Source organism: Thamnophis sirtalis, unplaced genomic scaffold, assembly GCF_051295495.1.
Source record: "Thamnophis sirtalis isolate CommonGarterSnake01/CBP01778 unplaced genomic scaffold, rThaSir2_p1.2 scaffold_12, whole genome shotgun sequence".
Lineage (NCBI taxonomy): Eukaryota > Metazoa > Chordata > Lepidosauria > Squamata > Natricidae > Thamnophis > Thamnophis sirtalis.
Window position 1 is genome coordinate 178,399 of NW_028261392.1, and position 27,412 is coordinate 205,810.

At 52.6% G+C, this 27,412-nt stretch overlaps 2 protein-coding genes across 2 annotated transcripts in view; one reads left to right on the forward strand and one right to left on the reverse strand.

Moving 5' to 3' along the window:
* Positions 1-27,412, forward strand: part of WDFY4 (WDFY family member 4) — a 93,887-nt gene that overhangs the window by 65,547 nt on the left and 928 nt on the right. The window contains 18 exon segments of the mRNA XM_087726733.1: positions 1,767-1,780; positions 5,752-5,780; positions 6,871-6,945; positions 6,947-6,991; positions 7,146-7,263; positions 7,657-7,766; positions 11,001-11,124; positions 11,127-11,153; positions 11,909-12,000; positions 12,320-12,532; positions 14,011-14,155; positions 14,356-14,513; positions 16,202-16,360; positions 19,659-19,838; positions 20,978-21,160; positions 22,513-22,603; positions 23,850-23,964; positions 25,493-25,581. Of these exon segments, the coding sequence (XP_087582859.1) occupies positions 1,767-1,780; positions 5,752-5,780; positions 6,871-6,945; positions 6,947-6,991; positions 7,146-7,263; positions 7,657-7,766; positions 11,001-11,124; positions 11,127-11,153; positions 11,909-12,000; positions 12,320-12,532; positions 14,011-14,155; positions 14,356-14,513; positions 16,202-16,360; positions 19,659-19,838; positions 20,978-21,160; positions 22,513-22,603; positions 23,850-23,964; positions 25,493-25,559 (1,945 nt within the window). The 3' untranslated portion in view covers positions 25,560-25,581.
* On the reverse strand, positions 477-4,840 carry LRRC18 (leucine rich repeat containing 18). The gene is made up of 2 exons (XM_014056623.2): positions 4,798-4,840; positions 477-1,437 (listed from the first exon to the last, which is right to left on the reverse strand). Exon 2 carries the CDS (start codon positions 1,350-1,352, stop codon positions 582-584), a length of 771 nt encoding a protein of 256 aa, XP_013912098.2. The 5' UTR covers positions 1,353-1,437; positions 4,798-4,840; the 3' UTR covers positions 477-581.

Genomic DNA, 27,412 nt, shown 5'->3' on the forward strand with positions numbered 1-27,412 from the left:
CCCTCTGGCTCTTAAGTATTGGTAGTGCTGGAAAGGTTTGGGACCTAGGGGACATCCTCGGCCCTTCTTCCCAAGCTCCGTCTGGAACTGGAAAGGGAAACGAGCCTGGTTCTAAGATGCAGAGTTGGCCCTTCCCTTTGGTGTTGGCAGCATCCCGCCTGCAACCATCTTGGGAACTTCTCTGCGAACCAGGAGAGAGGAGGAGGAGGAGGAGGTCTCCAGCACTGGGCTGCCTTGGGATGCCTCCTGTGTCTGCTGCCCAAGGGCTCAGCCCACCTCTCTTGGATCAGAAGGGGGGAGAGGTCTTCACCGGGGCTGGGGTACCTATTGGAAGGTCATGAGGTCTGCTCCCAGGGGCCTCCAGGGGCCTCCAGGGGCAGCTGGAGGGAAGGTGGGGATAGCAGATTTTAGAGCCTGGTCTCTTGCTGTGGGGAGGCGTGGTGGATTGACAGGTGTCTGTGAGAGTCACGGAGGTCTATGTGACCCAGAGCTGTTTTATTAGTTGGAGGGTTCCTAAGGAAGGGAGGCCACCCACTCTGCACTGCCGAGTGGTTCGGCTGCAGATGGGCCTGCCGGGCTCCTCACCTCCACTCAGCCTGGTTCTCCTTTGCCAGGGAGTTGGGGGTCATGAGGTTGGAGAAGTTTGGCTTCCTGAGGGAGGCAGGCACCGTGTTCTTCAGCTTGTTGAGCTTGTCCCTCTCCTCTTGGCATTTCCTCAGGCACGGTGGGCAGAGGTCTTTCTCTTCTACCAGATAGAGCGTCTCAAGGCGTTTGATGTTATCGATAAAGATTTCCTCTTCGGTGGGGCCAGGAAAGGGGTTCCTCTTGGAGTTTAGCTTCTTCAGTTTAGGGAGCTTGGCGATGCTGTTCGGGAGCAGCGTCAGCAGATTATCGAACACCCCGACTTCCTGGAGCTCCTTCAGGGCTCCCAGGGTGGTTGGGAGGTTGTCGATGTGGTTGAGGCCGAGGTTGAGGTTCCGCAGGTTCTTCAGCTGGTTGAGCTCCATGGGCAAGCTGCGGGCGGTGAGCTTGTTGTTGGAGAGGTTCAGGAAAATGAGGTTCTGGAGGTTCCCTATGGTCTCTGGCAGCTTATCGATCTGGTTGCTGTGCAGGTCCAGCCAGCGCAGGTTCTGGAATTTATCGATCGCCTCCGGGATCTTCTTAATCATGTTCCTGCTGAGGTCCAGCTCATCGATGTCCTCCAGCTTCAGGATACACCTGGGGAAGGTCGTGATGCCCATCTTGCTCAGGTCAAGGCGGCGCTTCCCGTCAAAGGTGATCTTTATGCAGGTCTTGGCAACCTTCAAGGTGACCTTCTTCCCCTTGGCGGGTTTTGCTCCTCCCTTGGCCATCCCCCTAACCGAAAGGGCAGCAGCTCAGGGGGCATGAAAAGGCGCTCCGTCAAAGTCAGCGGGTGGTGATGCGTGATGTTGAACTCTAAAAGCACACAAAGACATGCGGGCACAGAGTTAACTAGGAAGGGCGGCTCTTTATGCGACACCCTCACACCCACCCCCCCGTTCTGCCGTTCTGCAGGGCTGCTGAGACCAGTTGCAACGGGGGGGACGGACATCGGGGGGGGGCCTGCCAAGCTGATCAGACGAGAATAGAGAGGCACCTGTTTTCTCCACCCGTCTGCGGGGAGCTGCTAAAACGGGTTGAACATCAAGATGCTGAAACCTGGTCTTTGATCTTGCTCCTCATATAATACTTTTTCTATCAATACACCTTCTGCCCTCCGTGCCCATTGCTTTGCCCAGAACTAGGCGAGCCCAGGGAAGCACGTGTGTGTGTGTGTGTGTGTGTGTGTGTGTGTTTCAGTTGCTGCTAATCAGAAAGTGTTTACCATTTCAAAGCTGGGATTGTCCTGGAATTAGAATATCATCCTAAGGAATCTTAAAGGAAAGGAAAGTTGCGGAGCCCCCAGCAGAGCCCGTGGTTTTCACTGTTCTTGCTTGGGACTGTTGGGACATGAATTGACAACCTCAGGGAGGTAAGATTCATAGTTCATAAGGCTCGTCCAGGGGCTACCACAAAGGAAGACCGTTTGTTCCTAACAATATAGGAATGGAAATCGTATTCAAATAATTAGTTTTCAGTGACACTAATTTACACATGATAGACTCTGACACACTTTAATATCAGGTGTTTTCATGCTTAATCTCTGTGGTTAAAGCAGCAAGTAGAACTGCTCTGTGCCATAAACCCATGGATTATAGCCAGCCAAGAAAAGGATTTTTAAAAAATTGTAGCAAAAAAGAGCTAGCCAGTTTGGTATACAAAACCTTTGAGGAAAGCATGACATGCTCCTTTCGCTAAGACATGTTCAGTGGGAGTGCCTGCATTTTCCACAGAAAGGAAAAGTCCTGGCTCAGGCTTCGTTTTATATTCCTCCTGTATACACCGCAGCGGTCCAGGGCTGATTTTTGCTCCCCGTAGCACAGCGAGGAGGCGCATCCAGAAGCAAAGGATTTATAGGGGAAGCAGAAACCTGCATCACAGATTATGGATCTACCACTTGGGGAGACAGAAACTTCAAGGTTTTCAAGGATTCTTTTTTAGAAACAGTATTACTATTAGAATGACAGCAGGCGTGGGTCCCCCGAGAGGAGGGGGGGGAGGAGGAGGAGGGCAGGGCACTTGGACTACGACTGGCTCGGCCGATTCCTTGCCAGGGCTCTCCCTGGCAGTGGCAGCTGCATCAGCAGCACCTACCTGGCCCTCCGGGGTCCCCCAGCCTGCCCCGATATTTGTGCCTGGGGAGGGCAAGGGAAGGAAGCGTTTGTGAGGTCGTCGGTCAGTGCTGGCAAACCTCACAGCCGCCTCACAATGCATCCCCTCTGCCTCCCCTTGACTGAGCTGTCCTGTTTTGGGTGATGCCCCCCAATGAAGGAGTCAGGAAAAGGAGGAGGGATGCCCTAATCCTAATCCCCCCCCATGGCCCCCTCCCTCTGGACTCCCCCAGCCTCCCACATGAGGATGACCCGGGCTGGTTGCTGGGATTTGTGACATCCTGCTTTGCGACTGCGTTGCTTAGCCATCCCAATTGCTGCCATAAGGCAAGGACTCCTCGTGTGCCCTCCTCCCCTTGCTTGCTCCCATGACAGCTGCCATCCCTCCTCCTTCCTCCTCCTCCCGAGGCTGCTCCCTCTGCCTTCACCCACTGAAGGCCAGGATGCCTTCCGCTCGCTCACTCGCTCGCCCGGCCCTCAGCCCGGCTCCTGCAGGCGGCCAGGGCAGAGCAGTTTTCAGGAAGCAGCCCTCCCCGCCCCTCCCCGCCCCTCCCCGCCCCTCCCCTCCCCTCCGCCTGGGACAGAAGGGCAGGGATGGCTGCCGGCTGCTCTGCAAGAGCCGAGGAGGTTCTGGTTGGCTTAGCCCCAACTGATCCCGCTGCATTTAATTGTGAAGAGTCAAATCACTGTTTTGATAAATGATTGTTTGTAAAAGAACATAGATGTGTTTTAGAACACAGTTCTCCATTAGGAGGCTTTCGTTACAAGCGCTCCGGGCTTTTCGGCTGCTCATTAATCATGTACGAATCCGGGGACATCCAGGGAGATCAGAGGGAAGCGAGGGCTCCCAGTTCCTCCCAATAACCCATTGGAACAATACACATTGGGCAGGCCTGTGTGTGTGTGTGTGTGTGTGTGTGTGTCTGGGCCAGGTCCCTCCATTCCCCCCCCCCAATTTCTCCAGAGGAAGGAAAGAGGGGGTGAGGGCATTCGTGGGGCACCTTCTGGCCAGGGGAGGCTCTTCCTGACTTTCCTGAGGAGCGAGTGGTTCACAAGTATTGGGAAATCTTTTTACAAGCGCCCCACTTCCTCTGAAATCTGCTGTGGTCTTTTAATCGCCCACTTTTTAATCGGAATTAATAAAATGAGCGAAGGGAGTAAGAATTAGCCCGCCTCCCGCCTCAGGGCTGCTTAGTCCGTTTGGGCCGGTGTAGATTGAGAGGGAACCACCGCCGGGAGGAGGAACGGAGGCGCCCTGAGGCTAGCGGGGGAAAAGCCAAGATGCTTTCTGAAAGGAAGATTTCTGAACTGGGCAATGGAGTCTTTGGAGTTTCTCCTTCGTAGACTTGGTGTCTTCCTTTGAATGCTAGGATCCCTCAGCCGGCCTGCAGCGTGCGGGGACTTTCCCACAAAGTCCCATGTGGGCTGTCAGAGCCGAAGCCCCAGAGGACTCTCGTCTCCCGCACAGCTGCCAGCTTTTCCCTCCTCTTCATCAGGTTTGAACCCGAGTGGCCAGAAAGGCTCCCGAGCGGCTTTCCCCCTAGGGGGGCACAGCTGTGAGCAAAGCCTCCACACCTCAGGACAGCCAGGAAGGATGGGAGCCCATTGAGAGCCCCCGTCTGACCCCAGAGCCATATAAACCTCCCGGCGTCCCTTGCGGGATTCCTGCGTCTGATTGACTGCGATGTAGCAGCTGAGAAACTTTACTTCTAGCTCTGCTTCCTAATAACCGGCTGCTTTAAATGAAATGGAGCCTGCAGCTCCCAATCAGGACTTGTAAATTCTACTGTACAAAGGAAATCAACAAGAAAACGAGTATTTTTTTAAAAACAGAAACTAATTGAACGCCAGCTAAGTTACTCCTGTTGGGCCTGGCCCCACTTTTTCTTGGCAAACCCATTTTTCCAGGAATCTTCTCCAATTAATGGGGACTTTAATGGAGATAAATCTTTGAACTGCATGGAAAACTCTCATCTGATTTTGCTGGCCCACCAATTCTGAAACCAAAAAGACAATTTTAAGCAACTGGCAACCTGCTTGCTTCAAGAGAGAGAGAGAGACTTACCCGGTTCCTGTGATATTGTAGTCAGCTGTTGTGATGCCGCCTGTGAAACTTGGTATCTAAGCGACAGGAAATTCCAGGCCCTTGGAGATCACACAACAACAGGGGCCTCGTTTCCAACGCCAGCTCCACCTGCCGGGCCTGGGAAGGCAGCCCGGGACTATCCAGAGCCCTGGCGCTGCAGCCATTCCAGAGTGGCCCACAGGAAGCTCCGCCACAGCTGTGATCATCGCGCTGCAGTGACGCAGCAGAGGAAGGTGCCTCCTCCGGTGTGGGATGCGTGGCAGCAAGCGTGGTCCTTTGCCTTCCATGCAGGCAGAGAGCCACAGGAGGGCCACTGGCTCAGGGCAGGGAAGCCAATGAAATCGCTTCCACCCGAGGCTACCCGGCTGCTGCAGGGACCCCTCCCGGTGAGCTCCCCGTGGCATCTCGTAGGCCTGTTTGATGCCACCTCATGCTGCCGACTCTCATTGACCGGGAGATGTAAAATCCTTTCCACGCATTCCATTGCCAAGCCCACCCACCCACCCCCCACTTTCCCCCCATTTGCACTGCACAGATTTGCAGGAAGTCCTCCCTTAATGACCACAATTAGGACTGGCCATTCTGCTGCTAAGAGACCCGGTCCATAAGCGTGACATCACGTGACTGCAGTGGACTTACAGTCTTGATAGAGGAGAAGGTCTCTAGCTCAGGGCTGAACCGAGGGGCTGGTTTTCTTGCAGACCTCTCAGGACCCAACTAGGCCACATCATCAGTGCTGGTAGAGAGTGGGGCTTAAACTGACCAGGTTTGCATCCAGATTTCAGACCCAAACTGAATCAGGCCTTCTTTGAATCTCAGATCTCCAATCAAATCAAGGTCGATTTGCACAAATCGGTTTTTGGTCCCATTAGAAAAGGGAAATGTGAGTGATGCAATGTTAATTATTATTATTTTTGCAGAAAACAGTCAGAGGAGAAAAGTCCTTCCTGTTGAAGTGGCAGGTAAAATCTTTTCGTGGTTCCACTGAAATCGATCAATCCGTCCATCACTTGAAGCTATTTCCCCCCCTCCTCCCCCCCCATGAAATTGGCCAAAGGGATATTCCCAAAATCTTGGTCCCAAACCAAAGGATGGGATCCTGTATCAAGGCCACATTCGGAGGTGTTGCAGGCGTCCCAAGTCCAAATGTTGGTTTGATCTTGAATGCAGGAAGACAGAAAGGCACCGGGGGGGGGGGCGGGGGCTCTGCCTTGTTCTTCCACAAACATTGTGCCAGCAGAAATACAACATAAAGCCTTCGTTAGGAATGAAGAGAGGAACAGCCTGAGAGAGAATTGATAGCAAATCATATCAGCTGTTAGGTTGAAAAATTCTGCCGATTTTGGCATTGGATTAGAAGAGGCTTTGTTGTTACACAATGGACCCACAGTCGACTGTGGGATTTTAGCAGGCGTTTGGGAGAAATATTTGAGTTCCATCTTTGCAGCAGCTTCTGGAAATGAGCTGCTAATCGAACCTATTACCAGAACGACCCCCTCTCGCATCCTCAGAGGTAGCTCAGCCTCTTTCCCAACTGGGATCAGGAGAACTGAATTGCAAGGCCCTCTTCTTACAGCCCTCTTCCACCCTGTGGACTATATGCCTGTAAGACTCAGGCTTCTGACCATCCTACTTAGAGAGGGAGAGGGGGGGGAGAGTAAAAGCCTCCCCCCCACTTTATACCTGACTTATAGATCCCGGGTCATGATAATGGAAGGAAAAAGGATCAAGCCAGGAGTTTGGGGCCTTGGCCTCCCAAGAGAGAGGAGGGGGGCTATCCCGCCTGCGTCCTTCTATGCTTAGCCATGGGGTCCCCTTCCATTCGTCGGGGCTGGTGGGGCCATCCAGGGCAGGAAGGGGGAGGAGGGAGTTTCCTCTTCTTCCCAAACCTGACTGCAGGCATCCAAAATGAGAGAAACTAGCTGAAAGTAGCCCCCGTCCTGGAGAAATGTGTTTAGGAAACGGGGTAAGGGATGCATCCGTTTTTATGGGAGCTGCCCAGCCACTGAACCCCTCCTCCTCCTCCTCCTCCTCCTTTTCATGGCCTGGCAGAGGAGAGAGATCAGCAACTTTGAGTACCTCACGTACCTGAATTCTCTGGCGGGACGGACCCACAGCGACCTCATGCCAGTACCCGGTGTTCCCGTGGGTCCTTGCAGACTACCAGTCCCAGGTGAGCCGTTTCTCTGCGGGGCTGAACTGGAGCTTTCCTGGAAGAGGAAGTTTGATAGGATGGGAGGGAAGTCCGTAGAAGTTGGGTCAGATCAGCCGCTGGGTTCTTGCCCCAGGTGGTGGCTCACTCGAGGGATGCGCCCTTTGTCTTCCAGACTCTGGACCTGACCAATCCAGGCACCTTCCGCGACCTCTCCAAGCCCATGGGGGCACAGACGGAGGGCAGGAAAGAGAAATTCATCCAGCGCTTCAAAGAAGTGGAGAAGACCGAAGGTACCGATCTCATTATCAGTATGGTGTACCCCAAATCCCCCCCCCCCCCGGGCTAAGTCTTTTTGGCAAGAAAGTCTAGAACAAAAAAAGTGGAAGCGGCACGAAGGTCGTCCTCACAAGACCAAGGGGAGAATTCGGGGCTGGGTCGAATGGGGGTGGGGGGTGGGGGACGCCTGAGCAAGCAAAGCCCACTAGAACTGACCTGTCCAGCACCTCCCGGAGTCCTCCTGTAGCCCTGATCAGGGGCCTGCTTTGCTTGAAGGTGGGCGTGAAAAGTTGCTTGATAAGACATGTTGTTACACATTTCAGGGATTGTTTGATTTTGAAGAAATCAAAACAAATGGATTTATCCAGAAATGCAGTCCATAAACGGCGGATTTTTCCTGTTTGTAGGTAACCTCTCAGCTCAGAGTCACTACTTCACCCATTACTCCTCCGCCATGATTGTGGCTTCCTACCTGGTCCGCCTGGAGCCCTTCACGGAAACCTTCCGATCTTTGCAGGTGGGCTGAACCTGGGTGGGGCCTACCAAACATGGGTGACAGCAGCCTTGGCGAAGGCTCTGGTCAAATCGGGAGCTTTTGAGCTGCGCGGGGCCCTCCCTCGGGACTCCGCCCGGAACCGTTTCCGGCAGTGAATGGAGCAAACCTAAAGAAGTCTTGTGGAAGAGTTACGCCTGAGGGTTGCCTAGTAAGTCAGTGGAGAACCCAGCAGCACAGCAAGAGAGGGATTCACGCAACAGTTATTCAGTCTTCACCATTAACCCTTAATTTCTCTGTCCCCCTCCCACTGTTGCCTACCAGGGAAAATACGGCACAAAACATAAAACAGCCTATAATGTTGAAGCAACTGAACAGGGATTAGATTTAAATTCAGCTTCCGTTCAGTGCAGGAGCTTGAAAAGGTCAGTCTGGGCTCTTTCAAAAGACGTCCATCCTTTGGAAAACGCAGGAGGCTCTGTGGGAGCCACGGGCCCAATTTTCATTGCCAACATAACCATGAAGCAGAAGGAGGGGCCGGGGGTGGGGAGGTTGGTGCGGAAATGTTCCTGCAGCTTCCTAAAGTGCTCGGCAGGAACTGGGCAGCCCCCCCCCCCAATCCCTCACCACGTCATCAACCAGATCATGGCATCGGGAAAGGGAATCAAAAGGCAAAGAACTACGGACAATTTACGAAGGAAGCTTAGCTGCTTCAGCAACAGGGGGGAGGGATGAGGAGGGGCCATCATGAGGGTCAGCCCAGCAGAAACAAAGGACCCGGGACCCTTCGTCCCTTACAGGGGGGGGGGTGAGGAGAGCCGAGGGCCCCCCCCCCTTTGATCGGGGCCTCTGAAGGAGCCAAGGTGAGGCAAACCCTTGCGCCAATTTTCAATTGATAATCGTTACTGGCGTGGTTCTCTGGCTGCCTTTCATTTCTGTACAGTTAAGAGGGTTAAAAAGGTTTAAAAGCGTAAATGCTTTTAAACTAAATAAATAAAAGGGATAGTTCACTCCAGCTCTATAAATGCAGAAAAAGAATCCTTGGAAAAAACCCAGGGAGGTTTAAACTAATAGCAGAAATATGAAAGTATTTTATGAATGAGGCGCTCCTGCTGAATAGACTCCCTACACTCCAGGCGTGGAGCCGGAGCCCATCGGAGGAGCCCACCGGGTGCAGGCAGAGGCAGAAGGCAGGACGGAAGGAAGGCCTGAAAGGAATGGGCGACCTTCAGCTGCAGATCCCTCCGAGTCATAGAGACAGACTTGACTCACGAAGGGACATTATACAATAGCATCAGCTACAGAAAAAGCCGCCGGTTCCTATTATTGTTATAGAAAAAAGTAGAAACAAATCTTTTAAGACTTTAAAAAACCGTGACAGGCAGAAAGGAAACAGAACCGGATTGCAGGCGAGGTGAGAGTGGCAGGTGAAGCCAACAGGAAGGTTGTTCCTGCGTTGTGGCTGGAGAATATTCCGGGCTTCATCATAATCCACAGTGAAGGCTGAATCCCTGGAAGGAGCTTCGTCCAGCTGTGCTCATGGAACAGGCCGGGCTTCCCCTTTAGCGAGCAGTCGGGCCCTCGGCCTGCTCCGGGCTCTGCAGGTTCGGAGAAGACGTGGAGCTCCCAGGCGGTGCACCCAGGGCCCCAGAGAGGGGCTGGGGGAGGGGGTTGTTCCCGCTAAAAGCCTTGCTAGCCGCCCCCCCCACCCCACCCCGCCCCTCCTTTCCGAGAGAAAGAAAGCTCACTAATTCCAATACAAATGTATGCAAATACAGTTATTAATATAAGAAATACTGCAAATCAGTTATTGCTTTCTTTATAAATAATACAGTTTTAGAGATATTACTTTCTCCAAAATGCATTAGACAGCTGCAAAAAATTACATTTTTTCTGGATGGTAATATCTTTAACCGGATTTGAGGCGCTAACAACATTTTCTATGTAGATGTTATTTTTATTTAATACAGATAACCTTTTTATTACCAATCACATTGTCTCTCTAGAGATTGTCATCAGCTCTCATAAAAACGGGAAAAGCAGATGAAAACGTGTCAGTCTCATATTCTGGCCGCAATGTCGTATATATGCAGATCAAAGCCAGAGGGCTCTGGGGGGCTTCCGGAGGGAGGGAGGGGGGGAGACTCGTTAGCTGGCGCTTTCTGCAGAGTTGACTTGTCTTTGGAGTCGCTGCAGTTTTGGCTGGAAAGTGGCCCCGGGATGATCCCACCAACAATGACTTTGCAACAACACCCCCCCCCCCCTGCTGGCGTGCTCACCGTGCCTGGCCCTTGCACAACCCCACAAGGCGGAGCAGAGAGTAGTGCAGCCAGGGAGAAGGGGGCTGGTCCTTACTTTGGGGGATAACTCCCCCTGCGGCTTTCCAGAGAGCGCACTGGGGACGTGATTTGCTTCACTTTGGAGGAAGCACCGTTAATGCGCTGATGAGACTGTATAAGTTCCCAGAAATCCTTAAGCGAACGGCAGCCGGTGCAACAACCTTCTGCCTGAACAAAGTTAAAGGTGGCCCAGCTCTGCAAATTGGGAAGCCCCCCCCCCCTCCCTCCCTCCCTCCCTCCCTGCAATTGTTTACAGATTGCAAATAATGAAACAATAAATATGGAAGGTGGGACAATCTGAACCAGCTTCCAGTCAATCCTTGGTATCCTTCTTCTGGGGAAAAAGGCAGCGTGTAAATGTTTCCTCTGCCCAGCCAAGATTCCTCCTTGCCAAACTTTTCTCCTCTTGAAATGTTACTGCAACCAGCTCCCTCTGCCTGTTCCGGTGCCGCTTTGAGGTCCGGGGATTTTGAAATCCACTCTGCAGCCCCTTCCCTTCCTTTCCTGGAAAGCATTTCCTGCTTCAGGAGTTCTTGAAACATCCAGACTCTTTTCGGCTTCAGTTTCTGGGCTGAGGAATATTAGCTTTCAGGTTATGTTGAAACTTAGGGAAGCCACACTGGCTTCCACCTGTGCAATATTTTCTGTGCACTTTAGCACGGCCACACGCTCTCCGGAAGCACAACAGAAATGCCGTCACGATTAATGGCTAGCAAGGAGTTCGTTTCTCAGGTGCTTCACTCCGTGTCCTCCAAAGGTGCCTTGCATGGCGATTTCCAAACCTTCCAGAACATTTTCAAAGCGCTTTGTCATAATCACAGCTTCCCATTCTGGTGGATGCTGATTCCCTTTAGGCTGTGGCCTGAGGCTCTGGCTGGTGGCATGGCTTCACTCCTCCTCCTCCTCCTCCTCTCCACAGGGAGGGGACCTGGACGTCGCAGACCGCATGTTCCACAGCGTGAGGAGCACCTGGGAGTCGGCCTCAAGAGACAACATGACGGATGTCCGGGAACTGATACCTGAATTCTTTTATCTCCCTGAATTTTAACAAACCACAACCACATTGACTTTGGTGAGTGGGCGAACGCTGGGCTGGGTTTCCTTTCAGGAAGAACCATGGCTTCTCCACAGCCTCAGAGTGATGATGGGGATGGATTTACCCGTTGAGTGAAAGAATCAAAATTAAAGCATTCCAGACCAGAGATGGGTTGCCAATTTTTCTACTACCGGTTCAGGGTTGTTCCCGTGCGTGGCACTTCTGCTCCTGCAGAGAAGTGTCTGGGTGGGTGCGCAGAGCCTCCTGGTGCAGCTATTACCGGTTCCCCCGATCTGGGCAAAAAGGGAGCAAACCACCTCTGTTCTAGATGAACCTGTGCTCAACCATGCAAATGATATTGGTATTTTGAGCTGGCTGGGTGTCCCGTTAAAACGACTCCTTTTTTATCTTTACGAGAAAGGGGCTCCCGCCTCAACACCCCTTCTAACCCCCCCCCCCCCGGAGGTCTTTCCCCAAGACTAAATCTGGTTCTCCTCATCGAGAGATTCTGCCTAGAGAAAAACTGGGGTGGTCACAGTGGTTCCCAACTCAGCAGCTGAACCCACTTGAAGCCCGGATGTTTTGGACCTGGGAGGGTCACCAAGGACCTTGGCCCACCACTGTTGCCTTCCAGATGTTCTATTTGTTGCCAGCAGCTTCTCCCACCAAATCCCAGCTGTGCTCTGATGAGGGCTTCGTAAGCTTAATCTATACACCCTTACTTCTATTTGATCTCGGGCGGAGGAAAGCTTCTCTGTGTCAGTTCTCTTCCCTTCTTCCGTCCCTTGCAGGGTGCTTGCAGGATGGGACGCGGCTGAATGACGTGGATTTGCCACCTTGGGCAGGAGGAAATCCTCACCGGTTCATTCGGCTGCACAGGCAGGTCTGTACGAAAAGGCCGTTTGGAAGGCTGCCAGTGCTGGGCCCAGGACCACACTAACAGTCTCAAAATATTTCTCTTAGTCTAAAATAAAGATAAGGAGAAATCTCTGAAAAGAAATAGCCGTTATTCAGAGCCTATATTGCAGCAGAAATTACACACACAAGTCCATTGGGGATCCCCAGGCCTGTATATTTCCTGGAGGGCCCCCGCCTAGCCCCACCCCCACCCCGCCTAGCCCCACCCCCACCCCACCTAGCCAGAAGGGACAGGGTGCCTCCCCGCCCCCCCGGGCGACCGAATGGCTTCGCTTGGGTTTCAGGCCCTGGAGAGCGACTTCGTCAGCAGCCGCCTCCACCACTGGATCGACCTCATCTTCGGCTCCAAGCAGCAGGGCCCAGCGGCCGTGAAGGCCGTGAACACCTTCCACCCCTACTTCTACAGCCACCAGGCCCAGATGGGCAGCATTGAGGACCCTCTCGTCAAGAGCACCGTCCTGGGGTTCGTCAGCAATTTCGGACAGATGCCAAAGCAGGTAGGAGGCAACCAATGGCCCAGGTGCCACCATGGGGGGGCGTAGAGTTAGCTAGGAACGGGGGTTGCTTTGATCTCACGTTGAGGCGCGTTGCTGTTAAGGGATTTCTTGGGAAAGTGACCCGGTTGCCAAAAGAAAGTTGGGTTGAGAAAGTTTGTTTCCTCTGAAGCAACATGGAACCTCTCCTTATTACTCTCATATTAATTCATCCAACGATGGTTGGAGGACTCTAGGAGAGGATCCCATCTCTGTGCTAACTTTTCTGATAACTCTGTAACACCATTTTAATAGGTTTTGTTTTGTTTCGATAATTTGGAAATCATAGATCAGCTTTTCTTCACCTAATCAGCAATCAAGGTTATTAAGTGCTATTGCTTAATTGCTTAGCTCACTCTTTGAATCTTTTCTCCTGCCAAGTTCATGAAGGGCTTTCCGTGTGAATGTTTCCATCTCGCTCTCTAAATCTCTCTACCTAAGGAGGAGGAGGAGGAGGAGGAATCCCCGTGGGGAGAAATCTCCGGGCATGGAGGGTGGGCAGAGCAAGAGGGGTCATGGAAGCAGGCAGGAATCTCCTTCCTCGCACAACGATGAACCCTCCAGCAAATACCTCTACCGTCCCTCAACAACAGGACACAAATGAACCTTACGACATCAATACATGTAATGGGTTCGAGTGTTCCGTCAAGTTCCTACCGCAAGCCGAAGCCCTGACTGTGTACCCAGATGTAGAGGAGGGGGAAGAAGCGGCTTTCAAGGGAGAAACGGGGGCTTTGGCTGACTCCCCAGTCTCCAAGAAGTCCTTCAGGGCCCAAAGTCCTTCCCTCGGGTCTCATCCGGCCACCTGGGCGGCTTCTGTGGAGAACGCTTGGCGGTTGTGGGTTTCAGAAACGGCCTCCTACGCAGAGGGAGTTTCTCTTGCGGTGAAAATCTCTGCGCCGCTTCTCGGAAGCTCCCTGGCCCTGAAGAGCCCCTGCTCTCCCTCAGGGACCCCTTAAGGGGGGGATCTGGCTGAGAACTAAGGCCGTCTGTGGAGACGAAGGGAACTCCTTCAGTCCTGGGGAGCGGAAGGGGCTTCATCCTTCTAGCCTGTGTTGCCATTAAAGACCGATTCGTTCTGGATAACTTTGGCAAGGAGGATGGCTGACGACCCAGAAAGCCAAGAATACATTAACAGCCCCCAAGCCCTTAGCCCCAGATTATCTGCCGAGGAGTCAGTTCTCTCTCCTTTGCCCTCTAAAGCCCTGGCATCAGGAGTGACACAATATAATTTCACCTTTTTAGGCGTTTAGAGTAATTTTTTTTCAGAGGGTTTTGGTTGCTGTCGTAACTTCTTTGCATGGAGAAGTAAAAGGTAATTTGTAAGAAAACAAATATTTTAAAAACATGCCGTGGAGCTCCTGGTGCCTGTGTGAATGTGACGTTACAGGATTCATTGATTTGCTGTAATTTGTTTCTTTATGGTTCTTTTCCATTCTCAGCTTTTTACCAAACCACATCCCTCCAGAAATGCTGCCAGCCTGAGGAAACCCTCACTGGGGAAGAGCAGCTTCCTCCTGGCTTCTCCGGCGCTCTCGGTCAGTCACCTGCGTCACCTGAAACAGTCGTCCGTCGTCATTCCCAGAGGTATGGGCTGGCCAAAGAGTGCAGAGAGGACACCGCGAGGCCTCGTCCGGGACCCCCTTCTAAGCCTTGGCAACTCTAAGAGGGGAAGTGGGGGAGAAAGAGAATTCAGAGACCTTGGATGGGGAACAAATTCAAGTAGCAAATATTCCCCCCCCCCTCTTTGAAAGGTCTTCTGGAGTTGTTTTCTTTCTCTCCTGCAGAGGCCCCACAAGGGCCTGTGGGTCACATCGTGTGTACAGAAAAGGGGATTTTGGCTGTGGAGAAGAAAAGTATTTTGCTTCCTCCACTATGGAATCAAACCTTTTGCTGGGGATTCAGTGACTTCACCTGCTGCCTGGCTGATGCTGGATCCGAGAAGGTAATCATGAAGGACAGATTGTCACCTGTTGGGGCACCCAGCGATGGATGGGCAGATTCCTCCGTGGGTGCATTTCACCCTTTGCCCGTGTTCCCTTTCCTCTTTGGCCAGAGGGAGCAGGCCTTCTGTCCCACCCCCCCACCCCCACACACACAGAGGGGAAGGTCTGGAGAACTTAGCAAATGGTCTTGAACAAAATCATCAATGTCTGCACCTTATATTGGACAGAAAGGCAAGACGTAATTAAAAGTAATAACAACTTCAATCTGGGTCTCTTTATACTTGAATATATATTATATATATATATATATAGGAAAGCCCGTCGTTTACTTTCTGCAGCATCCTTTCTCCTCGTGTGCAAGACAAAGATGAACAATGTAGTTGGCATTTAAAAAAAGTTACAGCCACCATTTGAGGGGTGGGATTGTGTGGGACGAAGGGCAGAGCAAGCTTTTCTCCTTTTCTCCTTGGCTTCTCCTGCCGGAGAGTCCTGTCTCTCTCTCTCCTGACTATATTAACATCTACATAATAAAAATATGTATTTGACCACATTCGGTTTGAGCTTCCCGTAAAATTTTGGGGTGCCGCACTCTCTCTCCACCCATCTTATTTCTTCTCCCCCTTCCTGAACTAGATCTTGGATGATAGGAAAGGCCGTTGCTGATCATTCTCCAACTTCTTTGCCCTCTGAAATGTAACATTAGAGGAAGTGAGAAACTTCCTGAAAGGACATTTGTTAGAATTTGTCAGATGTCACAGTAATTAAAGTTTCCAGTGAGCTTTGATTTCACACTTCTTTGAAAGACCTGCTGTTTCCCTTTGGGAGGATTCGGCAGCATCGCCTTTATTTGCGCCTCCACTTGTTTCAACCTGAAAGAGGGGGGGGGTCTCTGCCTGTCTCTGCCCCCCCCCCAGCGCCCTCCCCTCCTCCCGTTGGCTCCTTCCGAGCGAGGCTCCAGGGGCTCCGGGGAGCCAGGACTGGCTTTGCCTTGCAAGCTACTCCCGCCCACCAGAGCCCAGGGAGGGGGCCGGTCGGGGAGGGAGACCGGCCACTGTGTGTGGGGGGGTCCTCCTGTGGGCCAGGGGCCAGGAGAGCAGGAAGCCACCCTGGCTGCCTGAAAAGAGAAACGATGGCGTGAAATGCTGAGATGAAGACAAGTTACAATAAGTGAAAAATCTCCTCCCCTCTTTCAGCAGAGTGGAGCAGATGGGAGGGGTGCATTTTCCAGGTTAATAAGCAACATGAAACGTTCTGAGTATATTTTGAAAGGAATATATATACTCATTATTATGAATTCCCTAGTATTTTGATATTATAAATTGATTGTTAGTCTTTCACTAATGTTTGTGACTTGGACGAAGAACCCGGCATCAGTGGAGTCTGCAGGAGGAAGGCACAGACTTTATATTCAAAAACAATTGATAGACCGCATTTTACAGAAAGACTGCCAAAAAAAACCCCCAGTATTAAACTGTCTTTTCAGAATTCGTATTTGCTTTTCAACTTTTTGTATTACTTTTTTTAAAGTGTGTTTTAACTCTTAAACCCTTAGCTCAATTAAAATTCCACATAAGTGTGTATACGTGTATGCGTGCATGTAAGTGTTGTATCCATCATCTCACTCCGCCTCTCCCCTTGCCTTCCTCTCCGCTTCCCTCCTGCCTTGGGTGCTCCGTGGTCCCCGCAGAAGATCACCGTCCTGGAGGCTCCGGCTGAGTGGGGCGACTGCCTCTGCGCTGTGTCTCCCACACCCAGCAGGCTCATCACGTCTGGAAGCAGCTGCGTGGTCTGTGTCTGGGACCTCTGCAGGACCACAGCGGGAGCCACGGCCTTACGCCTGAAACAGGTGGGTGGCCCCAGTTCCTCTTCTGAAATCGAATGGCGCTGCTGGGGCAACAATTTGGGGCAACACCTGCAGATGGTTAGCAGGAATCAGAGGTCGACTTCTTTCCCCTCCGAGTCCTCCGAATTTCTCTTTCGCATCCCCCCACCCACACCCACCCCCAGGTATGCAGATCCAAAAACAGCCATTCGAATTTTTCTTTGCTATATTCCATTAAGGGCTTAAATTCTTCTTCCTTAGCAAGAATGAAAAGGAAGAAAAATTGGTGGAGAAAAAAGAAAAAATTAGCAGGATTAGCTCTGATTTAGGAAAAGGGTTTACTTAACTATTAGTCCCCATGAGGAAAAGATAAAAGAACTACCAGTACTTTACCCAATTAATGAATCAGCTCCTTTTGAGGGTCAGAATGCAAGAAAAAGTACAATTAGTTGAAGGTTAACATTAAGCAAACTTAATGTGTGGCATAAATGCAGCCAGTAGATGTTTTGCCGCCTTTATTAGTTTTGGTATCTTCTGCACACAAAGCATCATGAATTGATGTGGTCCGTTATGACGATGATGATGCTGAGGTAACAAAGACTCAGCTTACTGGAGTGGCCGTTATGAAGGCAGCTGCGTGAAGTAGGTTTCGGGCTTTGTACCTGTTAAGTTGCTTTAGGAAAGATGATTAGGCACCATTGTGGAAGGAAGCCAAACAGGTAGCATATAAAAAGATTTATATATAAAATGAAATCTGTAGATGCCAGATAGATAGTTAGATAGCTGACAGATAGACAGATAGCTAAATAGATGGATAGATAGATGATAGATAGATAGATAGATAGATAGATGATAGATAGATAGATAGATAGATAGATAGATAGATAGATAGATAGATAGATAGATAGATAGATAGATAGAAGCAGCTGGATGAATTTACATACTTTGGTAGGAAGTGGAAAATGGAGGAATTTTAAGATATATAAATTCTAATAGGAAGAGGGTACGTGGACTGTGTTGCAAAGATCTAATGTTTCTTAAAATTATGAAAAATGCTGCCTGTGGGAGCTCTTTGTCATTGACGGGGAAAGTTGAGAATGTCAGCAGAAACAATTATTTGCGTGGAGGAGGCAGTGGGGAAGGTGCGCTTCAGAGGTGCGTATAGTAAAAAGAGAAAGGGAGAAACATTAACAGGTGATGAATGTGGATCGAATGGAGGATTCGTGTGTACGGAAGTATTTGGGTCATAGAGAGAGATTGAATGACCCAACTACTAAAAGAAGGACGAATTGGTTCAGTGGACTTGATAAAATATGTACAAGAAGAAGCGGTAAAAATAATAAATGGTAGAATATGACTGGTTTGTTAAAGCAGAAAGATGTGGAGTGGGGTAGTTAATATAAACTGTATTTGGTTAGATTACCTTTTGCCTTTCTTTTGCTTATCTCCGTGTAATATCACTCATTCTGAAAGGAAAGAGCATGGTGGGTGCATGTACATGCATGTTTTATTGCTTGTACTAATTGTATTTGATCACCCTGAGATCTATTGATCTGAAGAATGAACTTTGAAATAAATGCCTATAACCTTCATGGATATCTGGCCATTAAGAGCCTTTTCCTTCACGAAACTATCTAATCCCCCCTTTGATGCCCTTGAACGGCTGTGCCCGACTGCAGCTCCTGAGCTCATTTGTTGAGTTGCCAAGATCCCACGGCGATGGCACGGCCACGGGGAGAGGGAAGAGGGCAGGCGAGGAGGCCCCGCCCACAGCAGCCGCCCAAGAGAGGGAGGGGAGCTTCCTGGCATCCCTCCGGCCCCTCCGGTCCATCAGGCTAGGAGCCTCCTTGCTGGCAGAGGGGCCAAGAGGGTGGGGCTGGCTGGCTGGCTCGGCTCGGCTGTCCTTCAACTGGGGGAACCGCTTCGCAGGTGGCCTGGAGCAGAGGCCCCTGCTGCGCTTCCGGAAGGCTCAGGTGCCCCTAGCCGGCCTTCCGCAGTGGCCAGAGAGGATTTCCTTGGACTTTCTACACCGACCCGTCAGTGCCGAGGTTGCCCCTCGCTGGATGAAGGATGGGGCCAGAACTAAGGAGGGGGTGGGTGGGCGTCCTTGTGCATCAGGGAGGAGTTCTTGACTTCATCCACCTGACTTCCATGGCTGCTCCGCTCCCTTTCACCTGACTCTGGGGGGGGGGGCTTTAAGTTGCATTTGGGCTTCTCAGCAGGGCACCGGGAAGCCCCCGGGATCTTGCAGACCCTTTCGTGGCTCTTCTCAGACCCCTTGGCTTTCTTTAGAAGTGTTTGTACACGATTGAAACACGGGGTGCTCGCTTGCCCTACAGCAGAGGGCCCTGCATGATCTTGGCCACCTTGAAATGAGCCCCAGAGAGAAAGGATGGCCCCTTTCAGAGGGTCCACCCCCAGACAGGGCCCCGTGAAGCTCCCCAGCCTTTCTTCCCTCGAGCCGCCCCCAGCCCCTCCTCCAGCAGTGCGAACGGCTTTGGCTTCCGGGATCAGAATGTTTTCACCCCTCTCTTCCAAGGGACCCTAGAGAGTGCAAATGGGGCCAAGGTCTTCTCCCTCCAGGGAAGATTTCTTTTCCCTGGGCATCTGCTTAGTCGGCCTCTGTTTTCCTGCCCTTTGACTTCACTGGCTGCCCCAAGGGTTACCAAAGGCCTGGGGGGAAACGGAGGAAACAGGCGCCATTTGTTGTATCTTGACCACCCGGCTCCATCTTCCAAAGTTGCCCAGCGTGGCTGCCCTTCTCGGCCTCTTCCCTTTCTGAGACGTAGAGACCAAAGGTGAGCGGGAATGGCGACCGTAGCCACCACCCAGCCAGAAGCAGGCAGGCAGCAATCCCCATGTAATCCTGTTCCTCACCCTTGACTGACGTGACTAGAGAAACCGGCTAAAGTCCTGGAGCAGCTTCGTCATTCTGCTATTCCCTTTTCCTTTTGAACTGTGTGGCTCTAACATTCCCCAGGACCAGTTTGGTTGCGAGGCTCAAGTTCTGATGCCCTGATACTGCAAGGCAATCCTCCTTCTCTGCCTCTGGAGCTTTTATTTCAGGCCCTTTGGGGGTTGTGTCACCTTCCTGCCAGGGCCTCCCCGAAGGAGGAGACGGTGCCTAGGGCTGCCTTCTGCCCCTTCCCAAGTGGCTCTCCTCCCGCTCAGCCCCCCCCCCCCCCGCGGGCACCGGGGAGCAGGTGGGGAGGGGTCCTGCAGGCCTAAGGCTGCCCTGGGACTCACTGCCACTCCCTCTGGTGTGTGTGTGTGTGTGTGTGTGTGTGTGTGTGTCGTGCTCATTGCTTGCTTTGCTCCCCAGCCTCTGTACGGACACACGCAGCCGGTGACCTGCCTGGCCGCCTCTACGGCTTACAGCCTCCTGGTGAGTGGCTCTGCGGACGGATCCTGCCTCTTCTGGGACCTGAACCGGTTGACGTGCCTCACCCGGCTTCCTGCGCAGGAGGCCGGCCTCTCAGCGGTTGCCATCAATGATTCAACGGTGAGGCCTTCATTTATCATCCTCCTTCTGACAAATCCATGAACATTTCATGATGACTTAATGGGTGCGCTTCTCCGTGAGAAACCATCCCGAGGCGCGACAGATTGATTTTTTTTCTTTTTACAGAGGTTTTTAATAGGATCCTGAATGTTGAAAGAGGGCACTAAAAGCAATTTCTGAGTCAGAGGAGGAGGAGGAGGAGGAGGAGGAGGAGGAGGAGGAGGAGGAGGAGGAGGAGGAGGGGGGGGCTTCTATCTCTGAGAGCTTTCACCTTCCAAGAGTTTGTGTTCTGGTGTGTTTGGTTTCATGCCATCCTCCAGATGCCGCTGTTAGATCCCAGTTGGTGAAATAGCAAAAGCTTCTCCCCTCCCCTCCCCCCCAACCCCACCCAGGGTTATCTGGCGCTGTCTGCATCATGCAGGTTCACCTTGGGTGACTAAAGTCGTCACCCAGCTTGCTATTTTCTGGAAAGCAGCAGACGCCCCACGAAGAAATGTGTAGGTTGAGGCAGGGAAATGATGAGGGTGGACGAAAGAGCAGGTGAAGATCAAGGCAGAAGAAGAGGAGGAGACTTTGGATGAGCAGAAAGGGGAGGAACTGAGCCACTTTTCCTTCCTTCCTTCCATCCGCCCATCCACTGGACCTCTCACTCCCTATCAACAATAACTGGGACCGACCGTGGAGAAAGGAGCCAAGCCAGCCCAAACGCTGCTGCCCAGACCCAGCTCCCATCCCCACAGCCTGCCCCAAAGAACCTCCTACTCAACGGCATCAAAGGCCGCTAAGAGGCCCAGGACAGTGAGGGTGGATGCGCTGCCCCCCCGCATCCTGCTCTTGCCAGGTGCCACCAGGGCTGTTTCTCTGCCATCCATGGGCCCAAGTCCTGTCCGGAAGGGACCCGGGGCTTCATCCAGGACCCCCTGAAGCAGCCAGGCACCCACTTTGCCCACCATCCTCCCTGAAAAGGGAAGACCTTGGGCAGACCTTGTCCAATCGCTCCATTCCTTTTGAGTTTTTCTCGGGTGCCCCTCCCTCCTCCGCGTCCCCTGCCTGGGCTCTTCCTGCCTGGGTCCATGCTGGTTGTCTGACTCCACTTGCGTGACAGAAAGGCCTGAACTGGGCGTGGGATGGTTTTGCAGGGCGAGGTGGCTTCGTGCGCTGGAGCGACCCTGGGCCTCTGGACGGTCAACGGGCAGCCCCTGGCCAAAGGAAAGGCCCCCCTAAGACCCGGAGGAAGGCTCTCCTGCTGCTGCTTCTTTGACGTGAAGGACTGGGATGCGCAGAGTCTCATTGTCACGGGGGATACGGACGGCTGCGTGCAGGTAGGACCCTCCAAGACGGACAACCCACCCACCCTCTCCAGGAACTCCCTGTTCTGCCCCAGGAGTGGAGATTAGTCCGCCTGTGGGGCCACAGCAGGGGATGGTGCTCAGAAGGTTTTGACACGGAGGTGCCCGCCTTCTTCCCTGGTGCCCTTCTCTTCTTTAGGCAGGCAGGCAGGCGGGTGGGTGGGCAGGCGGGTGGGTGGGTGGGTGTTCAGAAGCAGAGGCCGGACTGGAGACGCTGACTCCATGGGGAAATAGTTGGCGAAGAATGGATGAAACGGCCTCCCCCGTCAGGTCCCACCTCTTCTCCCCAGTGGGGGAGTAGCACTGGCAATAGGCCTTAGCCTTACATACCGCCTCCCAGTGCTTTTACAGGCCCCTCCAAGCAGTCTACAGCCTCAGCCTCTTGGCCCCAACACTCTGGGTCCTCATTTGACCCACCTCGGAAGGGCGGAAGGCTGAGTCGACCTTGAGCCTGGTGGGATTTGGTCTGTCAAATTGCAGGCAGCCGGTAGGCAGCAGAAGTGGCCTGCAGTGCTACACTCTAACCACTCTGCCACCCAGGCTCAAGGTGGGGAAAGTGGTCCCAGCCACCCACCACTATGTTTGTCAGGGGAGCCCATCGTTTGGGGTCCAATCGTTTGGGGGGGGGGCTCGTTCTCCCATTGCCAGAGGGGGGGGGGCTCTCTATAGAGCCTGGGGCTGAAAAGGCCGTTGAGGGGTCCCCTCCAGCGTTTAGTAAAACCACTCGCCAGAGTACAATATTTTACACTTGAAACTCCAGCCAACGGCATCTTTTCAGCCTGCTTTGCATTTCCTTCTACTAACTCACTGAATTCGTTTAAACTCCAGAAGGCATTTGAAGGGTTGGATTGATCAGGAAGGAGATTTTAAAGACAGGAGGCAGAGGCCCCTGACTGACCCCCCCCCCTTTCCACCTCCGGCTGAGGTCCGGTGGGGGGGGGTCTTTTGCTGAACTGTGACTTTAAAATACACGCCTGAAGGCAGCGAGGGGGGAATCTTCCTCCAAGGGGGGGGGGGGGGTTGGAGGTGTGTGAGGACCAGTTGTAAAGGACCTTTTTCAGTGCTGTTCAAACGGTGGCTAAGCGAATGGCTCTAAGCCAGAGGATTTCCCGGGGGGGGGGGGTACTTAACCCTTCCCCTCCCTCCTCCTCCCTTTCTCCCGCCTGAGGCCAGAAGCCCCGAGGCCTCCTGGCTGAAACAAGCCCCAAACTCTTGTCTGAAAACCAGAGTAATCTATTGGGGTTTATGGAATCCACTTGGTCGAGTCCCCCCCACTTCCCCCTCCCCTCACGGACCCTTCTGACTGGCTGTCCTGGACGTTCCAGGTCTGGAAGCCTGAAGCCGCCTCGCCTGGGAGCCCCGGAGAGCAGCCGCCGGGAGAGGCCGAGGCTGGGAAGCGGCAGGGCCAGCAGGAAGGTAAGAAGCGCACCAACCAGGCTTGGGAAGCATAGGAGGAGAGGGCTGCCGGCCTTCAAGCGGCCAGCAGGGGGCTCCCTCTGCAAAGTTTTAGCCCACTCCCTCCTCCGCTGTGGCTGCTGCCAAGAGAAAGTCGTCCAATTGGCTTCCCTCCTGGGATGAAGGCGGCAGCCTTGACCCCCCCCTCCCCCCCCCTCAGACGCCCGGCCAAGAGAGCAACAGCTGGCTGGATTTGGGGGTCTGCACATATTCCACCCGCAGCCGTCTGCCTATTTGGGAGAGTTTTGTACACCTACCAGCAGGCCTTTCCCCTCCCTTTGCAAGGCAAATGTACAGGCGACCCCTGCATGAGGAAATGGCCAATTGGAGATTATGCCTTTTACGGCCCACCTGTGCGATTGCCAAGAGCTGCCGCCGTCCTGATGACACGCAGCCCTCAATCACGATTCATGGACCGTTCCTCCTCCTCTTCATGCTTACGGCACACGGCCGGCCCTTGTTTACAAGAGAGCCTCATTTCCTCCGTTGTATGTGGCCTCCAGAAGGCCAGCCCGGTGGAGAGGGGGAGCTGCATCGGCTGGGACTCTGCCTTGCATCCCTCTGGAGGCCATCCGTCCTTCCTGGGACGCCAGTCCAAAGATCCCCCCCCCCCCGTGCCTCTTTGGATAGCGGAGCCTCAATCCCAGCAGCCTCCCTTCCCTGAAAACCAACGGGCTCTTGGGGACTTTTCAGCCGCAGCAACAGCCAGAGATTCCTCTGTTTGCTCGGGAACCCTGGAAAGAAGAATTCATCCAAAACAGGAGCCCTGGAAACAAAGCTGAAGTCACTGTGGTTATTTGCACCGTATTCTTGGCATTTGACGACTGATTGGAGGAGGAGGAGATTGAGCCACGTGGACTTGAGGCCACTTGTTTCAACCGGGCGATGCTGGGCTGCCTTCCACCCCGACAGCCAGGGATTCTGGGAGCTCTGGTGAAGCCCTGGAAGAGGAATTCTGCTGAAGTAGGCAGGCAATTTAGAAAGCAATAACACACAAATCCAATTGAGCCACAATCGATAGAACCACCAGGCTCAGCACAGGCCACTATCCTCGGGCGGGAAACTCAGGTGGGAGCGGCGGCCCTTCTGGTGGTCGGGGACGGAGTGGATCCCTTCTCCGGGGAACAAATTCTAAACAGCCGCATCATCCCCCGCGCTCCTTCTCCCCTCTGCCGCCCTTTGACGTTCCCTCTCTCTCCTCCCACAGGCGGCCGACGGGAGGAAGCGGCCTTGGTCCTCCGGCGGGAGCTGCTGCTTCGCCCGAGCCCCCCTGAGGGAGCCCCCCGGCCCGCCTCGCCCATCACAGCTCTGGCAGCTTCCAGGTAAGCCTTCCGACTGCACTACCTACTAAGCTCGCTAGGGGGCGCGCGAGCTACACCCTCCGCAACTCCGCCGGCTCGGAAGCTGCGCCTCTTCCCCATAGTCTCCCCGTGCAGTTTTTGTTAATAACTTAAGAAAGGACACAGGATGGGCAGCCCCACCCCCCACCCCCCGCCCTCAGGGTCCTGCCTCTTGCAGCAAGAAGACCCCACCCTGACTGGGATGCCTTCAAACTTTGAGGTGACATTTGAGCTGAAAAGCAAAGGGAGGGTTTTAGCAGCAGTAGGAAAAAGAGGGTTGAACTTTCCAATGCAGTCAGTCGGCAGGCAAGCCCACCGCCCACATTTCATTCATCTGCTCAGTCAATGTATCTGGCCACCCATCTCACCAAAAGTGTCCCAGCGGTCGAGGGCATCTGAGCCTCAATCTGCTGAGAGGGCCTGGCAGGGCACTCTTTGCCCAAATCTTTCTTCTTCTTTTGGGGGGGGGGTGTTGCCCAAATCTCTCCTGCGAGTGGCCTTCTCAAAAGAAGGGCAGAGATTGGGAGCCGGGGCAGAGGAGGGAAACCAGGGTCCTTCCGTCTTCCCAGCAGCCTTAGGATTAACGGACTGGGGATCCCCAGGGATCTGGAGGGGACTGAGAAATCTGCTTTGGAAGCAGTGATCTCTGCAACGTTAAGGAAAACCATGTTTAGCTGGAGATATTGTGAGTTTGGTTTTTTATTTTAATTTTATGTGTCTGCTTAAGCCTAACATTTTGTCGGTATTTATTTTCTCTGTTTATAATTTTTCATTGTCTTTTCCCAATCTAGCCTGTAACCAGATTTATGCTGGTTAACCATGCAAGTGCTAAACAGACCCGGCCTTATTTAACTTTTCCAAAATCATTCAGATCTCCAAAGTAATGCGTAAAGTATTAGTTGACCCGAAGGGAACCACTTTAGAACACAACCACATCCTATTCTACAGTTTCCATTCAAATTATTTGAACCTCCTAGTTTCTCCTTAGAAAGACGTGCAAGTAAACTATTGTCATAAAACAAAATGAAAGGCAAACTGGTGCCTTGGACGTCCTTGATCATCAGGGTGAAAAAGGCTAAATATGTTTCAGTCTTTGAAAGAAACACAAATGATGTGTGATGTTATGAGGCCCCGTAAAAACACCAGCATACAAACACAACACTCTCACCTGAAGTTGGGAGTCCCCCATCTCTACAAAAAGGAGACCACCTCTCAGCTGCATCTCTGATTAGCCCAATAAGCGTTTCCCAGCCGGACTGGATGAGAGTCAGGGTATAAAATAAGTATGGAAGAAGAGGGGGTCACCTTGAGGAGGGGAGAGATTACAATCTAAAGGTTATTTCTCTTAGTATTTCCTCCAAAGCTGTTCCAGGGATTTTCAGGCATGGATCTGACTTTAAAATGCCATGGATAGCATCCCCCCCCCCCCGGTAATAATTATTTTGGGCAGAAGCATTGGGTGTGATTGTAGTGCTCTCAACCCCATATTACTCCTCCCTTCTGTCTCTAGGAATTATTCCAAGCTTCTGGCTGGCAATGAAGAGGGGAAGGTCTGCTCTTGGTCAATTGAGGAGTAGAAGGAAGAAGTACGATGTAAAGGTAAATCTCAGCAAAATCTCCTCCCGACAGAGCGGAAGGCAAAGGGGATGGGAGGGGTCCGTCTCGCCTTAGTTGTGGGGACCTGAAATGATTAACTGAGGTGGGGCAGATGGGAGAAATTTTCAGGCATATTTGGCCCCAAAGTCTCTCCTCCATTGCATTGCAAGGCCGAGATAGCAAATTCCCACGGGCTGTTTAGGAAGCGCCCAGAGAGGGATCTGTGGGGAGATGAGGAAGAGGCAGCTAAGACGAAAATTCTACCTTGGAAAGCCTCATTCTGCCATCACCAGCACCAAGGAACAAATTAATATATGAAAACGTTTAGCACACCTTCAACTGGTGTTACCTAAATATTATCAAATAATGCGTTATGTATTATTAATATTTTGGCTTTCCTGAAACTTTAGCAATGGAGGATTAAGCTTCACAGGATTCATCCCAATATCTGAATTTCTGGCAGTTTCTTTTGTCCCTCCCACTTTTTTTTCTTAAATGCCACTAACGGACCAATGGTGACCATCAGTGGTTGTCCATCAGCTGGTCTGAGTTGATTCGCTTCTCCTGGACCAGAAGCAGAATCCGAACCGAATGGTGCCAGAATTGCTCCGGGGAAAGAGGGGAACCCACCCTCGGGGGCTCTGGGGTCGTACTTTGGTCTTGGCGTTTCCATTTCTCTGCCAGCCAAAGCCAGTTCAGCCCCCAGGGACAGCTGGGCTCGGTGCGGGGCGTTTCCTGGGGACGTTCTGGGCAGAGGCTGTGGGGGCTGCGCTTTTTGCTAAGGAAAATGAACTTCGCTCGCAGGGTCGGATCTGAGCTGCCGGTAGATGAATAAATGACCTTGTCAGCAAAGGAGGTTGGGCGAGAACGAACCCTTCCCGTATTCCTCCGCGTGGAAAATCAAAGGTGGCTCCTTCTGCACAGGCACCTCAGAGGCAGAGAGAAGGAACCAGGCTGTGGCCCCCACCTGAAGCGGCCGCCCGATAGGCATCAGCAGAGGGTTTCCCGTCTTGTTTTAGTCTCTGGCACGGGTCCAGATTCCGGCCGTGGCCGTGAGACTTCTTCTCCCTCTCGGCAGTCATCCTGCAGACGGGGGTCTGGCTTGACCCTCAGCCTCCCATTAAGGCTTCTGCATCACCAGAGGTCACCAGAGGCCGCGTCCCCCCTTTCTCCTGGCTCCCCGGCTGCCTTCTTGCATTAGCTCAGTTCTGCCACTGGCCCAAGGCCAGGCCTTCTCGAGGGATCTCCCTGGAGCCCTGCTGAGACAGCCGTGTCCCTGGGGTCCCCCTCAACTCCACCTCCCCGTGGAGAAGGAGGAGGAGGCCCACAGCTGCCCATTGGTCCCTGCTTTCCTGGCTTTCCTTCTTCTGGATGGTGGCAAGGGCTGAACAGCCGGCCAGCCACCGGTGCCTGCATCCTTCAACCACTGCAGGAGGGTCCTTTAGCCTCTCCCACTGGAGCTCTCTCAGAGGCACGTGGTGGTGGCGGCGGCGGCGGTCTGAGTAGAATACAGAGTGGCTACTTTGCGCCTCCTCCTGTACAGACCCCTCTGCGTGTCATGGCCTGAGCTGTGATAAGTGGGAGTCAGGCTGGTGGAAATCTACCGGAGCTGCCTAATTGTCCCAAACACAACGGTTCACTAGAGTGGAAAATAGTTTCCATCTATCTAAGTGAAGAAGATAATGACCTTTTAAATAACAGGAGCAATTTTATCTCAATACCGCAATTACTGTGAACTCTCGAAATGCCAAAGTGCTGGGCACTTTCAAAATAACTTAATTTAGACATTTATAGCTCTTAGACACTGCTAGTTTCTTATCTAACCTAATTACGG